The sequence below is a fragment of the Colius striatus genome, chromosome 1, assembly GCF_028858725.1.
Source record: "Colius striatus isolate bColStr4 chromosome 1, bColStr4.1.hap1, whole genome shotgun sequence".
NCBI lineage: Eukaryota > Metazoa > Chordata > Aves > Coliiformes > Coliidae > Colius > Colius striatus.
This window is the reverse complement of record NC_084759.1, coordinates 118,844,437-118,861,167: the sequence shown is the minus strand read 5'-3', so window position 1 is coordinate 118,861,167 and position 16,731 is coordinate 118,844,437. Positions and strand designations below refer to the sequence as shown.

The window sequence follows — 16,731 nt, the reverse complement described above, 5'->3', positions numbered from 1 at the left end:
CATTCTGCAGTATTCCATACATCTTTGTAGCTCTACTGTATATTGTATTTGCTGGAATGATTTTTTATGATTTTGGCAAACAAAAAACCCCTTTACAAGCCCTGTCTGTCCAGCCTTACGTAGGTCTATGTACGGTAGCTTTGGCACGTAGAAAACTGACTTCAAGCCACGCTTGAGGTACCTCACTGCTGCACTTCCACATTTTCTATAGCATCTTCGTGGAGTCCACTGCCTGCTGTTTCCTTCTGCCATTGCCTTCCCCTTTGGTACTGTACATGGAGAGGTTGTCATTGTTATTGTCATGGTAAAATCTAGGTTCTTTTGAGTGCCCATAGCATGAAAGTCAGCGGGAGGGCTGGGTGAGATTAAGGGAAAGGCTAATCTAAGCACTCAGTCATGTATTACACAACAAAAGTTTTTTCCTTTCCCATCCTTGTTGTGCTCCTTCTTACTAGTTGAGGATGAATTCCATGCATGTTTCTGTGAATAGCCTGACAGTTTAATCGGTGCATTTGCATATGGGCAAACGGAGCTTTTTTCAAAGTTGCACAGTAATATGTTTCACCTTTATGCCATGCCAGCTTCAAATTGCATCCCAGGAGGATTTCAAATGTGCATAATCTGTGCAGTTGCCTGGGTTGGTTTTTTTTTTTTCTTTTTTTTCTCCTTTTTTGTTGTGTTTTGTTTTGTTTTGTTTTGTTTTTGAACTGGCAACCGCCTATTCATTGCCCATCTGGGTAAGAATGGCCTTTGCATTTTCACAGCCATTCTTTCCTATATGGTTTGTGAATACCCTTCCAATCAGAACTTGCTTCACAGAAAGACAAAACCATTTTACAGGAGTTTCTCAGAACAAGTCCATTGGGATCTCTACATCATGTTTACTGGACAAAAGAAGAGAGAGAGGGGTGCACTCAACAAAGACCACTTGAATTTCACAGAAAGGTCTGTAAGAAACAAACAAGTTTTCTTGTGAAAGACTCAGGTCAGATTCTGCAGTGAAGCACTTTTATTAAACGTTCTTGCAAGAGCGGGTGTCCTAGCTAGTAGACACACCTGACAGATACAAAGTTTGGCTTTTTATTACTTCTTCCCTGTCTGCAAGATCCCCTCCTTGTTTCCCCACCAGCTGGGTACTCCAAGGTGTACAACTTACCCAGGACACCTAAAATTCCTATGAGCTATTTTAGATTTCTTGCACTCCTCTTGGATTTATTGGTTCCTTCCTATAATAAGATTTACGGTAGTACATCCTGATCATTTAATTAAAGGCCTTTTTGTCCCAGTCCCTGTCACATCTGCTTTATACTGTAAGCAGCTATATTTTACGCAAACAATCTATATCCACATCTTCCAGACACAGCTATATCTCATACATACAGCCATATACTGACAGCTATATCTGGCTCCACAAACACAACTACATTCTACAGACACACCTTTATCCTTCAAATGCATACAGCTATGCCATATACTGGCAGCTGTATCTGGCTTCACAAAAACAGCTACATTCTGCAAAAACAACATTGGCATCTTCCACAGTTCCCACTGTCTCGAGTTTAAAAGAGAGGCAGACCTGAGAAGAGCCTGAGACTGCAGTCTTTTTCCTGAGCCAGACGTTCTGTGCAGTGACGAGTAGGTGAGTGTTCATGTGTGTTGCTGGGTCTTGTGAAGAGCTGACACACTTTCTGGCTTGTTCAAGGCTCTAGTAGTCTTTGTCAGAATGTGGCATTTACTTTGGAATCTAACTTGCATTGACAAGTCCAACTTTAATTTGATGCTTCACCTTTGGACATGCAGCTTAGAACAGCACACAGTAAAGGACAATCAAAAACTTGAATCTGGACAGTTTCCTGCACAGAGGGAGAGGAGCTGCACAGACAACAGACTTTGCCACAGACCAGTCTCTAGAACTTGTTAAAGCTGCTTTTTTATACTGCTGTGGCTTGTGTAGTAGCCTCTTGTCACACTACTGCAAATTATTTGGTTGCCTGTAGTTTGGATAGGTATGATTTTCAGTGTTGAATGTCAAGGAAGATGGCCTAGAGGAAGCATCCTCAAAATATGCATTAGCACTGGGTTTTTTTTAAACCATTTATTATGTGTCTCTTGCTCCCACTCCTCTTGTTTTATCCTTAAGTAGCAAATTTCAGTTATTTCTCAGTTGAAGAAGTGTTAGATGTCCCAATTTCATTTGAAGAAGTAAACAAATGAGGAGAGGATTTTTTTTTAGGGGAAAACTCTGTTGTATCACTTACAACCAAAACATACTCCATGCCTTTATGAAGTGACTGTCGTGGTTTGGCCCAGTTAGCACAACAGCACCACGACAGTTTCTCGCTCGATGCCCCCATTCACCCCCACCCTCATTAAGATGGCGGAGGACCCAGTGAAATGGGAGTAAAAAAGCAAGATAGTTGTGGATTGAGACAAGGGCAGGGAGGGCTCACTGCCAATTATGGTTCTGGGCAAAACAGACTCTAGTACTTGACTTAGAGAGGAAAGTAGGAAAGTTTATTCTACAAGAAACAGAACAGAATAAAAGCAAAAAGGGAGTAGGATGATGAGAAAATTACAACCAGCACTTTAAGATCTCCCTCCCCCATCCCTCCTTTCTTCCCGGGCCCAGCTCACTGCTCCCGATATCTCTACCTCCTCCCCCCCGCAACAGCTCAGGGGGGCAGGGAGTGGGGGATGTGGTCAGTCTCTCACAGATGGGCTTTGCCGCTTCTGTCTTCTCAGATGAGGATGACTCCTGGCATTCTTCCCCTGCTCCAACACGGGGTTCCTCCCCCGGAACACAGTCCTTAACAAACTTCTCTGGTGTGGGTTGTTCCCAGCAGCTGCGGCTTCTGCCGATACAGGTTCCCTCACACGGGACACAGTCCTTGGTGAATATCTCTGACGTGGATTCTTCACCGCGGTTGCAGTTTCTGCACTTGCAAGGTCCCTTCCTCGGGACACAGTCCTTGGTGAATATCTCTGACGTGGATTCTTCACCACGGTTGCAGTTTCTGCAATTGCAAGGTCCCTCTCTCGGGACAAGGCCTCTTCTGGGCATAAGTTTAATGAGCTGCTTTGTCGTGGGTTCCTCCCCACAGTTGCAGCTGTGGATATTGGGTCCCTTCCTCGGGACAGGGCCTGCTCCGGCCATAGTGATAAAGGGCCCCTCCTTCGGGACAAGGCCTCCTCCGGCCGAAATCACTGTCCCTGGCTCGGGGCCTTTAATGAAGTGAATCGCTGCCCCTGGTCAGGGGTCAGCTTTAGCAAAATGAGTCTTTGCCCCTGATGCGGGCTCATTATCAAAATGAGTCTCTCCCGCTGATGTGGGGTCTTTAAAGAAATGAAAATAAATCTCAGCTTCACCAGTTCTCTCCATAGAATGCAGGGGAGTCTCTGCTACAGTACATCTCCTCCCTTTCATCACTGACCTTGGAGTCCGCATGGTTGTTTCTCTCACCGTTCCTACTCCTTGCACCACCACCAGCCAGAAGAAGAGAAGAAGGGGCAGAAGAAGGAAAGAAGATGGAGGAAGACACCTCCCCTTCCGGCTTCTTCTTAAAAAGTGATCGTGGAGGCGTCTAATTGGCTCAGCCCCAGAAGTGAGCCTTTTCTGAGCTGGGGAGAGTTGTGAGCAACTTCTTGCAGGAGCCATCTTTGCAGCCCCTTCCCCCATACCAGAAAAGGCTGTCATGTCAAACCATGACAGTGACTCAAGTGACTTTCAGATCAGTTTGTACACCTAGGTCAGTTGCTGTAGGAGAGCTCTTCACATCACTCTCATACATGTGTACAAAATCTCTTTTCTTCAGCCTTGATTTACCCCAGCTGGCAGTTTCAACAAGTTAACTAATGGTGAAATACATTCTAGCTACACAACTCTAGTTTCCCACAACTGGACCCCAGAAAGGCTGCTGAAACTTGCTGATGAACTTTCCTCTTTTTGTAGATGATTTTTCAAATATCTCATTTGACAAAGCAGAACATAAACTACAGGTCATTCCCTTTTCCAGAAGCGCATCTTAAAGACATGTTTGTGTGAAAAGAGAGCCCTAGGGTGAAACCAAGTAGTGTTCAATAGATACTGATGGAAAGATTTCTAGTGTACTGTTAAGCAAACCACTCAAAGGGAGTTGCTGAGGTCTTGAAAAGATACATCACCTATTTATCGTTAATTTTCTGCTCTTCTGTTTCCCCACAAGTACCAAACTTTTACCAAGTTCTCTTCTTGTCAGATGAAAGATTCTGACTTTTTATGTAAACTGCCCTGGAGGCCTCTGAAGAATGACTTTATCTGGAAGGAGGAGGGAATATATCATTTCTGTACATAGTGTTGTGTGACAATAGTTGCAATGCCCTTGAAGGAAAGTCTCTCAGTTTCTAAGATTTTTTTTTCGTCCTATGATCAGTCTTATCAGAGGAGGAAACTCAGGTTTCCTCACAGAGTTTATGAACAAGACATGTAATTCACAACCTCCATGATTCTGTTGGTGGTCTCTTCCTCCTTTCTGCTATATGAGCATTCCCCCCAGTGGTCTAATCTCACATGGAAATTAGTACCCTTCTGATACTGACTGCTTTACATCTGTTAACATCAGACTTCTTCAGACAGCTTGGTCCCATCAGGATTTCTGATTCCTGACCTTTGTGCTTCCCTTTTATCATTCAACTACTTCAGAGAATTAAAATAACCACCTGTGCCCAAGGTAGTTTCCATTTGAACCACCAGAATAGAAGATGCTTGAGATTATATGAGTGGATAAATGAAAAGGAAGAGGCAGAGCAGGGAGGACGACAAATTTTCCTGCCTGCATCTGAGATGTAAAGCACCCTTTAGACTGGAGCAGAGGGACAGTGTTAGGTTAAAAGATATGTATGAAACTACTTTCAATGCCATTTGTTTGCTCTGTATATTTCTGATAAAACAGACAGTGACAATAAGCTAGTTTAATTTTCTCACTCTTCTCTACCAAATGTCACTTTTGGATTCATACACAATAACAAGTAATTGTGACAAAAAGGGTTGTAGCTTTGGTAGGGATATTCATGATAAAATGCCTGTAATACGAGTGGTGATTTTGCATTACTTTTCTTTGCATACCTTTCTGGGAATCCAGATGATGCATGCACTACAAACACTAAGAGAAAGAAATTCTTGATAATGTTTTAATTGTTTACCACTCAAAGGACAGTTGGTTCTTTGTAGTTAAAAAGTGAAACTGTAGTTTCTGCCCATGAAAATCTGAACAGATAAAAAAAATAGTACGGAATGAGAAAGGAAAGGGAAAAGCAGTGTAATGAAAGCAAGATGGAGATAGGGAAAAGTGGATCAAGAGGTTAAGAAGTTACTTTTTAGTCTCTTGTAAAAATTCATTTTGAAAGATATGTATGGCTGTGTACCCAAATTGGTTAGATGCTTTTCTAAACTGTTCTCTACTTAGATTCTACAGCCAAACTAAGACAAAGTCTTCCTTAGGAGTAAATGTCTGTAATTTTCCAGTTTCTGTCAAGTAAATAACAGCAGGAGAACATTTGTTTTTATATGATGGCATTCTGGTGCCAGTCAGAACTTGGGATACGCTAAAAAACGAATGGGACAGCTCATGTTAACTTTTTAGTTTGAGTTCTTACAGAGGACTGTTTGTCACTATTGGGTAGCAAATGTTCTAAACCACAACCCCAGACAAAAGTGTGCGTGGGATTTTAGGAACATTTACAACCTAAATCTTGAACCAGATTTGGATTTTACAAAGTGTCTGCCAGTATGTTGGGTGTTTTTTTTTTTTTTTCCAAATACAAGTAGCTGTACTGTCAAACACAGGATTCAAATTCCTTAAAATATCAATCTAGATAGAAATCACATTTTTCATATAGATTCTTTGCATTAGCAACAGTGTAAAGGGTCGTTAAAGTAAGAATCTGATCTTTTCTGGCACGGATCCACATCAAAACAGCCAAAAATCCATGTGCTCAGTGTTTACAGTTGGCTGGTTCTAAGCTTTTTAAAGCCAGATAAGCTGATTGGAAGTCAAAGGCCCAGGAGTGTGCTTGGAATTCAGGCCCAGCTACACCTGTCTTCCTCTTCTTTTGTCCGAAAATTCAGGACTTGAGCATCTGCAAATGAGCAGCCAGGTTTCCTTCTAGCCTTGGGGGGATGATACCTATTTGTTCCTTTGTATGTAATTTTTCCCAGCACACTCTGTTTTGTTTACTCAGTGGACAGTCGCCTTCACCTATGCCCTGACTGTGGCTGTGCAGAGGATATGACTCAAATCTAGTTTTTTTTGTTGCTTTTTTTGTTTTTGTCGCTCGCTTTTGCTACAGGTAACATCAGTTGCAAGGGGATGACAGAGCGCATTCATAGCATCAACCTTCACAACTTCAGCAATTCTGTGCTCGAGACCCTCAACGAGCAGCGCAACCGTGGCCACTTCTGTGACGTGACGGTCCGCATCCACGGGAGCATGCTACGCGCCCACCGCTGCGTGCTGGCGGCTGGCAGCCCCTTCTTCCAGGACAAGCTGCTGCTGGGCTACAGCGACATCGAGATCCCCTCAGTGGTATCAGTCCAGTCTGTACAAAAGCTCATTGACTTCATGTACAGCGGTGTGCTGCGGGTCTCGCAGTCAGAGGCCCTCCAAATCCTCACAGCTGCCAGCATCCTGCAGATCAAGACTGTGATTGATGAGTGCACAAGGATTGTCTCGCAAAATGTGGGAGAGGTCTACCCGGTGATTCAGGATTCTGGCCAGGAGACACCCAGGGGAACACCCGAATCAGGCACCTCGGGGCAGAGCACCGACACAGAGTCTGGCTACCTGCAGAGCCATTCTCAGCACAGTGTGGACAGGATCTATTCGGCTCTCTATGCCTGTTCCATGCAAAATGGCAGTGGGGAGCGCTCCTTTTACAGTGGAGCCGTGGTCAGCCACCATGAAACGGCCCTGGGACTCCCCAGGGACCATCACATGGAAGACCCCAGCTGGATTACCCGGATCCACGAACGGTCGCAGCAGATGGAGCGGTACCTCTCCACCACTCCAGAGACCACACACTGCCGCAAGCAACCGCGCCCTGTCAGAATTCAAACCCTGATGGGCAACATCCACATAAAACAGGAGATGGAGGATGACTATGACTACTATGGCCAACAGAGGGTGCAGATCCTTGAGCGCAATGAGTCTGAGGAATGCACTGAGGACACTGACCAAGCAGAAGGCACTGAGAGTGAGCCCAAAGGGGAGAGTTTTGACTCGGGAGTCAGTTCCTCCATTGGCACTGAGCCCGATTCCATGGAGCAGCAGTATATGGCTGGTCTGGGCCGGGATGGGCAGCAAGAACCTTCTCAAGCAGATCAAAGTGACGTCCCTGCTGATGGCACTCAGCCGCAGCAGCAACAGCAGCAGCAACAGCAGCATGTAGATGCCAACTCTTCCTCACCAGAGAGAAGCAATGACGTTGAAATGGACAGCAAAGTGCTCACAGTCAATAACAGCACCGAGAAGGGGGCTTTGCAGCCTTCTGTCAACACAACTGTTGCCCAGCCATTGCCAACCACGCAGATCTACTTACGCCAGACAGAAACCCTCACCAGCAATCTGAGGATGCCACTGACTCTGACCAGCAATACTCAGGTCATTGGCACAGCTGGCAACACCTACCTGCCTGCTCTTTTCACCACACAGTCTGCTGGCAGTGGCCCTAAGCCTTTTCTCTTCAGCCTGCCCCAGCCTTTACCTGGCCAACAGACACAGTTTGTGACAGTGTCCCAGCCTGGCCTGTCAACCTTTACTGCCCAGCTGCCAGCCCCACAGCCCTTGGCCCCATCTGCGGGCCACAGCACAGCAGGTGGGCAAGGCGAAAAAAAGCCTTACGAGTGCACTCTCTGTAACAAGACTTTCACCGCCAAACAGAACTACGTCAAGCACATGTTTGTACACACAGGTAAGACTACGTCACTTCAGCTTATTATACACAGAGCAAGAGAAAGTCCTTGACAAACACAGACTTAGGTTCTGTTTCCCAACCAGCCAGCCCTCAGCACAAAACTGAGGGAGAGCTTATCCAGGGAGCTGCTGTCACTGAACACTTTCTGAGCTTACTGCTTTGAAGTTGAGCCCCTGCAGAAACATACAGGTTCCTTTTAGGGGCCTAAATGTGCACGATGTAGAAACAAGCTCAATTTTACTTATGTCCTGCCCTCATTCAAGGAAATGGTAAGCATTTGTTGATCCCCACAAGCTGACCAGGCAGCATTAAGTAAAAGTGGCACGAGGAAACTGTAATTAAAAGTCATTAAAGAAAATCTGTATCTTCTGAGAAAGGGCATTTCTGTGACGTTTTACAGCTATGGGGTTTTCAGCTCAAGTGATGATGATTGGCATGACTTTAGGGCAAGTTCATTCCTTGTGGAGTTGCAGCAGTAGGTCCAGACCTGGGTGTTACACATACTGCCACATATTTTATAAATCTCACGTGTTCCTATAAGAAAGAAAATTTTTAGTGTTTTCAGGAAGTTTTTGTGTGCTTCACTGAAGCTGACTGCTCTAACTCCGTCTCATGGTAAGTCAGATGTTTCACTAGCTGTGCGTACAGAAACATAATGCTTAATGAGGAAAACTTGAAATAATTTACAGAGAACACAGCGTCAACAGTCTTTTTGTTTAAGAATGCAACTGGTTTAGTATGTGATCCTTTGAGATGATATAAGTAACCATATCTACTACTGAGACAAAAATGCTTATTTTAGTTTTGTCAAGTTGTGAGGCTTCAAGGCAAGATTAGAAGTATCTTATGTGGAGAAGCTATCCTGGATTCAGGAATAAATTTTGCCTGCTTTAGCTCTCAGCTCATTCTGACGTCGGAGAGAAATTCTAGTTTAGAGAAGGAGTAAATATTTCTCTTACCAAGCAGTGGTTTTGTTGACATCAGATCTTAAAATAAATGTTGGGTTTGTGATATGTGGAGTAGAACCTGGAGAAACTGGCCAAGGTATTGTAGGAATGTAAGTCAAGCCTCCCCTTTGTATCAGATAGATTTCACTTCCATGTGCATATGTAAACTTTTAACTTCTATTTAACTATAATTATCACTTAAATGAAAAATTCCTCTAGTCATCTAAGGCAGATACTTACATATACAAAAAGGTCAACTTTTCAGGACTGGTACAAAGTGCAGGATTGCAAGAATCCAGGGTCCTGAATCCCAAGATTAGCCTTTGTGTTAGTTTATGTTCTTCATCTTTCTGTTGTGGATGAGCAGCTAAAATGCCATGTAGATAGTATTGTATTGTTCAGAAATTGTCCCCTGCAGAACACAATAAAATGTATCTGCCTGCATCCTGATTCTAAAAATTAGAAAGACCTTTTCACAAATAACTTCCCTGAGACTAGATGCATTATTTCCCCCACCCCCAACTGTGCCCTGCATTTGATATTTGGAGTCAGATAAAGAATAGTATTGGAAGACCTGACCTAAAATAATCTTAGCTACCAAACTCAAAGTCAACCAATGAAATTGATAGGCATCTCCAGTCATGAATTAATATTTTAATTGAGAATGATGAAAAGAATGAACTGTGGCAGCAAGGATTAATTTGAGCAGATGAATGATTTCAAAATTCATTTAGGAACAAACAGGCTCCTGGAGTGTCTGGGAACATAATGGCACCTTAATCAAGAGAGAGTGGGGATTTCAGAAAACCATTCTGACCATTCTGAAAACAAGTTGTATGTTCAGCCTCAGAGAACACGTCTGCTGCCTCGTCTAGTGCTGGACAGGATAATTATGAAAGTGTGACCTTATCGAGGTGAACCTGCTTTAGTGGGGAAGTTGGAAGTTAGAGGTCCCTTCTAACCCTTAACCATTCTGTAAAAAACCTAAAAGGAGACAGCTGTTCCTACTGTCAGGGTGACTTTCCTCAGCCCTGTTAAAGGAAGCCAGGCAAAGTGGCTCTGGAAAAGATCCATGGGAAAAAGGAAAGATTTGGGAGATGCAAATGTTGGAATTGGTCTTGCTCTTTGAAGGGCTCACAAGAGAAGCCATGGAGGAGTCTAATCATAAACCAGAATTGAACAACCCAAAGGCCTCCCAATCTCTACATGTTTTTATGCTTCCAAAAACTACGCTGGGATTGTAGCTTTCCATACAGTGGAAACCTATCTTTCTTTCTTCTTTCGCATGGACACAAACATACTAGAGATGGATATTCTTCCATGTCCCACAGTGTTCTTCCCCAAGATAAGTGATGTTATGGAAGTACAGTCCTAGAATGTTGTGGAAATACAGTGCTAGAATGTGACAGTGCTAGAATGTGTGCAGTGTCCATACATGTTATAAGCCATCATTGCTTCTCGGACATGTCACACTGTGTTTAATATTTGAAAACTGTCCTGTGTTGCTGTCTTAAAACCAGCCAAATATGAAATGAAGAACCAAAAGGGGGAACATGAACATTTAATTCACTGAGCAAAGTTTTCTCTGGCTTCAAGATGAAGAATCATAGGAATAAAAACTATACAGTGCTCACTTAGGAAGCACATACTTTTGCATACAAAAAAGAAAACCTAAGATGTTTTGAGATTCTTAGGAGAGTTGAAATCCCAGGAAGATTTTGAAGCTAAGTTTGGAAAGCCAGAACCCAATGTATCTTAGAAACGTGTGTACGCAAAAGTTAGGGTATTTTTATATCATAATCTTAACAAGGTCTGGAGCAGAGGAGACTGACTTGTTACAAACTCTGGGACATATACTGCCCAAGGCAAAAATGAGCATTGTCAATATAATCAGTCTCTTGTAAGTTAATCAGACATTATTACAACTGACACACTATCATTTTTCACATAACATGTCAAGCATATTGGTCTGTCTGCACTTGACATGCTTAGCTCTGCAAAGCTAGCAAGAAGGTAAGGACTTAAGGTGTTTTGACCAAATATCTTTCACCAAGTAAGGACAAACTCATCATTGGTGAAAGGAAGAGCAGCATGAGGATTTAATTCACAGATGTCACCGTCATATGCGCAACCATCAAATAAAAAGAAACAGAGACTTGGGGGAGGTACAAAAGTAGGTCCTTCCCAATCAGTCCATATTAGTTATCTACTCTTAAAAATGAATATAAGTAGCATATTATAATCTCACTATACAAAGAGTAAATGATATATTACTGCAGATGTGTAATGGTCCCTAAAGACTGGTTCTTCAGGATTTAGAACAGTGACAGACAGATTGTAACAAGGAGGAATCAGAATGTCTGGGGAAAGGAAAAAAAAATAATCTCTACTAGAGAGGAAATTGAAGAATGACCAAAGGAAAAACATATTTCAGTCAGAGAAACAGGATCATTTTGTTTGTTACAGAGCTATGGTACTATCTCTGTCCCCTGACAGCTTTGAGGATGATGAATTACCACACCTGAAATATACCACAAGTGATTCAGAAAACAAATTTAAAAGTAGGTTTTGATGGGTCATTCAGAATCTGGGGTATTGTTTACAGTATCATTACGTCAACATTTCATGAAAACATTGCCTGATACCATGGAACACAAAGCCACAGCACTCCTTGTCTTCCAGAAGAACTCTGAGCATGAGAAGGAATTAAAAATAGTCTGGACAAACCAATCATATGTGCTCTGCTAAATAATTTTTTCAGTTTATCCTTGTAGTCACTGGTTTGTCAGGATGTGATCAGAGTTCACCAGTTACCAGATTCAGTTTTACAGCAGCCCTGGTGCACGAGGCAATGTGGTAGATGACATAACTATTTGATATCTCTGGTTTATTCAGTAAGGTGTTCTATTTAATTGGCAGTCAGATCAGTTAATTTTCACATCTATTAAGTTTACTTTTTGAGTTGCCCTTTGCATGGTACTGGCTAGCCTGGGAAATTCTATCTGCGGAGATTGCCTTTTCAGTTACTCCTCTCCATGCTTCATCTATGAGATTTGAACAGAAAAAGGGTAAACAATTGTAAGCATATGATTTCCTTGGCAATCTCTAGCATTTCTCTTCTGAGAAATTTAAAGCAATTTGACAGAAACAAATGTGTTGCAGGTCAGATATCTAGTAATCTCTATCATTTTTCCAAGCTTTTATTGCATACAGGTCAGGAGATGGAGGCACTAAAAGACAAAGTAACTTGACTGAGATCTGTCTAGAAATGAGTGCAAGGAGCATAGGCAGGAGCATAGGCAGGAGAGGCTGTGCCATTGAAGCCTGAGGTAGATGCCAGGGCTCTTTAATCACACAATCACAGAATCATTTTGGTTGGAAAAGACCTTTAAGATTATAGAGTTCAACCACTAATCTAACGCCACCAGGCCCATCACTAAACTAAACCATATCCCTCAGCACTTCATCTACGTGTTTTTTGAGTATCTCCAGGGATGATGACTCCACCACCTCCCTGGGCAGCCTGTTCCAATGCTTAATAACCTTCTCAGTGAGACAGTTCTTCCTAATGTCCAGTCTAAACCTCCCCTGACGCAACCTGAACACATTTCTTTGTGTCTTCATTACTGGGGAAAAAAAGAGAGAGACCCCACCTCACAGCAACTACCTTTCAGGTAGTGGTAGAGAGTGATCATGTCTCCGGTCAGTCTCCTCTAGACTAAATATTCCCAGCTCCCTCAGCTGCTCCTCATTAGACTTGATCTCCAGACCTTTCACCAGCTTCATTGTCTGTCCCTGGACACACTCCAGCACCTCAGTATCCTTTGTACTGAGGGGCCTAGAACTGGCCACAGTATTCAAGGTGCAACCTCACCAGCACTGAGTACAAGGGGACAATCACCTCCTTGGCCCTGCTGGCCACACTATTTCTCATACAAGCCAGGATGCCATTGGCCTTTTTGTCCACCTGGGCCAAGAGTTTAACTCTAGTCCAGTGTTTGTCGATGTTTACTATGTGAACTTGCAGGAGTCACCTGGGTCCTTTTTACTGTATGTGAATTGGGAATACCTACAGCCCCCTTTGTAAAGCATTTTGAAACCTCTGGCTGAAAAAAAAATGTGGCATATCAAAGCAGGATTGTTAACAGAATTACTATCTTAGCCAGAGTACCTCTCTAAAGACGTCCCGTTAGTGTATGGCATAGAGTTGTATCCAGCTGGTTTAATTTTATTATCTTTTTTGTTTGTTTGTTTGTCTTTCTCTCTCCTTGGTAACGGGCAGGTGAGAAACCCCACCAATGCAGCATCTGTTGGCGCTCCTTCTCTTTAAAGGATTATCTAATCAAACACATGGTGACGCACACTGGCGTGAGGGCGTACCAGTGCAGCATCTGCAACAAGCGCTTCACCCAGAAGAGCTCCCTCAACGTGCACATGCGCCTCCACCGTGGGGAGAAGTCCTATGAGTGCTACATCTGCAAGAAGAAGTTCTCCCACAAGACCCTGCTGGAGAGGCATGTGGCTCTCCACAGTGCCACCAACGGCACGCCCGGAGCTACCGGCACCGGCACGAGGGCTGTCCCTGCAGGGGTGGTGGCCTGCACAGAGGGGACCACATACGTCTGCTCTGTCTGTCCAGCTAAGTTTGACCAAATCGAGCATTTCAACGACCACATGAGGATGCATGTGTCAGACGGATAAGTAGAATCTCTCTCTCTCTCTTTGTTATGAACAAACAAAAAAAAATAGAAACAACAACAAAAAAAGCTATGGCACTAGAATTTAAGAAATGATTTTTGTTTCATTTTTACCTTTATTTTTCTCCTTTTTTTGTTTTTTTGGTTCGTTTCGTTTTGTTGTTTTTGTACTACATGAAGAACTGTTTTTTGCCTGCTGGTACATTACATTTCTGGAGGCTGGGTGAATAATAATTTTCCCAACCTCCCTTGGATGGTGGCCTTAAGGCCAGGTAGTGCTTCATGAGCTCCACTGGTTGGATCTCTAGCTACTGGCCTCTAAATACAACCTTTCTTTACTACAAAAAACAAACAACGAAAAAAAAAATCACAAAAAAAATCAAAAAAACAGACAGAAAAAAATAAAAAAACAAAAAAATTTCTTTTTTCTCACTTGTGAAGAGCACTACAAAAAAAAAAAGAAACAAAACAAAATATATTACAAATCTACAAGGCCTACTGTCGTTATAAGTGCACCGCTCGCAGTGTTTCAATGGACGTAATTCACAATGCTGACCGCTTTTGGACTTCACAGTATCCAGTTAGAACTGTGGAATATTTTACTTCTGGTTGAGCAGCAACCAGAGGAAACATGGCCCTGCTGGTTTCCACCAAGCTGTCCGCTTTTCTCACACACACATGCACAAACACACGAAAGGGCTGAGGGGAGTGCAAGGCAGTGTGGCTTGGATAGTGTGGAGTCCCGGCAGGGTGAGGAAAAAGAATCAGAGGTTCCTCACCTGGATTCTGCTCCATCCCACGCTCTCTGGCGCACCCTCCCCGCTGCTTTTCCCATACCACCACCACCTTACAGCAGAAACCAAGAAGATTCAGACAACGAGCAACGGTGGCTTTTTTTGTAATTTATTCAGTGTCTTCGCTGAGCCCAGGGCCTCAGCACAATCAAGAGGGACTTTCACAGAAGGCAATGAGAAACGCAGAGGAAAATCAAAGATATCAGAGGTTGCAACCTATGGATCTAGGTACAAGAGAAGGGTTAGTTCCCACAATCTTTGCAAAAAAAAAAAAAAAGAAAAATTGCATCAGGATTTATTCTTGTGGAAGGAAGAGGAATAGAGGGTGGGTGGGGAGGGGAATAATAATTAAAAAAAAAAGAGTTCTTGGGACTTTTTTAATTCAAAATTTTATAGAGGGGCAAAAGTGACGTTTACCAGATAGAATGCTGATTTTTTTAATATATTTACAACAGTATTTGTGTAAAAAAACAAAAAAAGTTGAGATTGTTGAAAGTAATTTTTCTTTGTTTTCTTTTTTGTTTTGCGTACACTGCCACTAATATCTTCTCTTTTATTATATATATGAATATATATAAAAATATATATTTTATTTTAAATTGAGACTGTTAAGGTTAGCTAACCTGCTTCCAGATAGAGGGGGGGAGGGGAGATGATCTTGATTTTTATTTTAAAAAAGAGGAAGGATGTTTCTTCGTTTTCTTTTCTAGTATTACTCTCTCTCTTTTCTAATGGAATCAAGAATTACCTGGGTCGATGAGGGGCTCTGTGAAGTCATCTGTGAGATTATCTACTAGAGTTTGTGCATCCTGCAGTATCGTTGAAACTGCTACTTTGTTTTTGAATTACTTGGTTCTCTTTTTGCCTCTTACCAAGGTTCTGTCGTTTCTTTTTTTTTTTCGGTTCCATCTCAGAATTTATTTCTGCTGAAGGGCGATTCCTTTTGAGAAAGAGATTTGCCTAGCAATGTTCCCTTGGTTTGAGGGATGATAGAATCTGTAGTCTTTTATTTCTTCTTAGTTGAAAAAATATTGAAAGTTTTGGAAGTGTGTAATAACTAAGATTTCCCTTCTTTTTGGTCACTGGACAAGAATTAATCTGCTGTATTGTTCTCTCATCCCTGCCTTGCTCGCTAGAGAGCTTCCATATTTGTGTGAGAATCTGATCCTGCCCCTGGTAATTTGTGCTGATGCCAAAATAACTTAAAACGTTACCATTGCAAATAATATTCCCTTCTTCATTTGCAAAAAAGATTTAGCTGAAGGGCCACATCCCGCATTCTTTGCATATGCAAAACTATGCAAGGAATGTAGGATCAGTGTGAAAGATTGATTCCCGATCTTCATATATATGTTAGTGTTCTGTATTTTGTTCTATTGTGTTTGAGCTGGTGTTCTCCCTAGTTGTCTTCTGTGTATCTGTGTGACAATTTTTCCCCCAAAGCCAACTCCCAAAGTACATGGGTCCTTAGTTCAGTTGGATCAGTGTCTGACACCGTCTTTGTCTTGACTGAAATCTATAGCTAGGACTTGCACCACCTGCACTCTGGACTTTATGATTTAGGCAGAGAAGAAGCACCTAACAAAAATATGCAAAAAGAAAAAAAAAATAGAATTACTAGTTTAGCTTTTACTCGTGTCTATATTTAAATCAAGCTTCCTTAAGTTTACAAAACTTTGCTTGTGAACACTGAGCATTTCACATGAGACATTCATTCATGCAGGATAACTTTCTAACTATTGACTTGATAGATCTCCACGTACAATTTTGCTTGTTCTTTCCACCTGCGGCTTCTATATTGGATGTCTGTGATTCAGCACAGGTAACCTCATTGCTACATTCTACGCTTCTTCCCTTACTGATTGATTTTGGAGAAAAAACTGACAGGTGGTTCAGTCTCAGAATCTTTCTGTACCCTGCAAGGTATTGTTCGGCAGATCTTAAACACTGCAGCCCTGATTTTCAGCTGCAGTAGGCAGCAAAAAGAGTCTTCGAGGCAAGTGGCAGAGCAAATGAGTCCCTTATATGGTAACATATCTTTTCTTTTTTGTCAAGTTGTTTAGGTAGCTCAAGGGGGCTGGAGAAGGAGCATAAGTTAGTTAAAAAAAATACTGTTCTCATAACCACACCAGTAAAAGCAACACTTGCATATAAACCAAGTAATGAAAACACAAAGCCTAAGACAGAGGGAGGGAGAACTAGTTTCTGCCATATAAATAAAGACACACTAAATCTGTACAGAAAATAAAGGTTCTAGAGACAAGGGTGTGGAAGAAAATGAGGGAAGTGGACCTATACAAAAGAATTAAAGGTCTTTCTCTGAGGAAAGGTCTTTTTTTCTGAAAT

The 16,731-nt window shown here is 42.3% G+C and overlaps 1 protein-coding gene across 1 annotated transcript in view; it reads left to right on the top strand.

The window, feature by feature from the left end:
• The window catches only part of ZBTB20 (zinc finger and BTB domain containing 20), a 29,409-nt gene extending 15,375 nt beyond the window's left edge, over positions 1–14,034 (top strand). The window contains exons 2-3 of the mRNA XM_062004967.1: positions 6,325–7,944; positions 13,177–14,034. Coding sequence (XP_061860951.1) covers positions 6,345–7,944; positions 13,177–13,595 — 2,019 coding nt within the window. The 5' untranslated portion in view covers positions 6,325–6,344 and the 3' untranslated portion in view covers positions 13,596–14,034. The remainder of the gene's footprint in view (positions 1–6,324; positions 7,945–13,176) is intronic.
• The last annotated feature ends 2,697 nt before the right edge of the window (positions 14,035–16,731 follow it).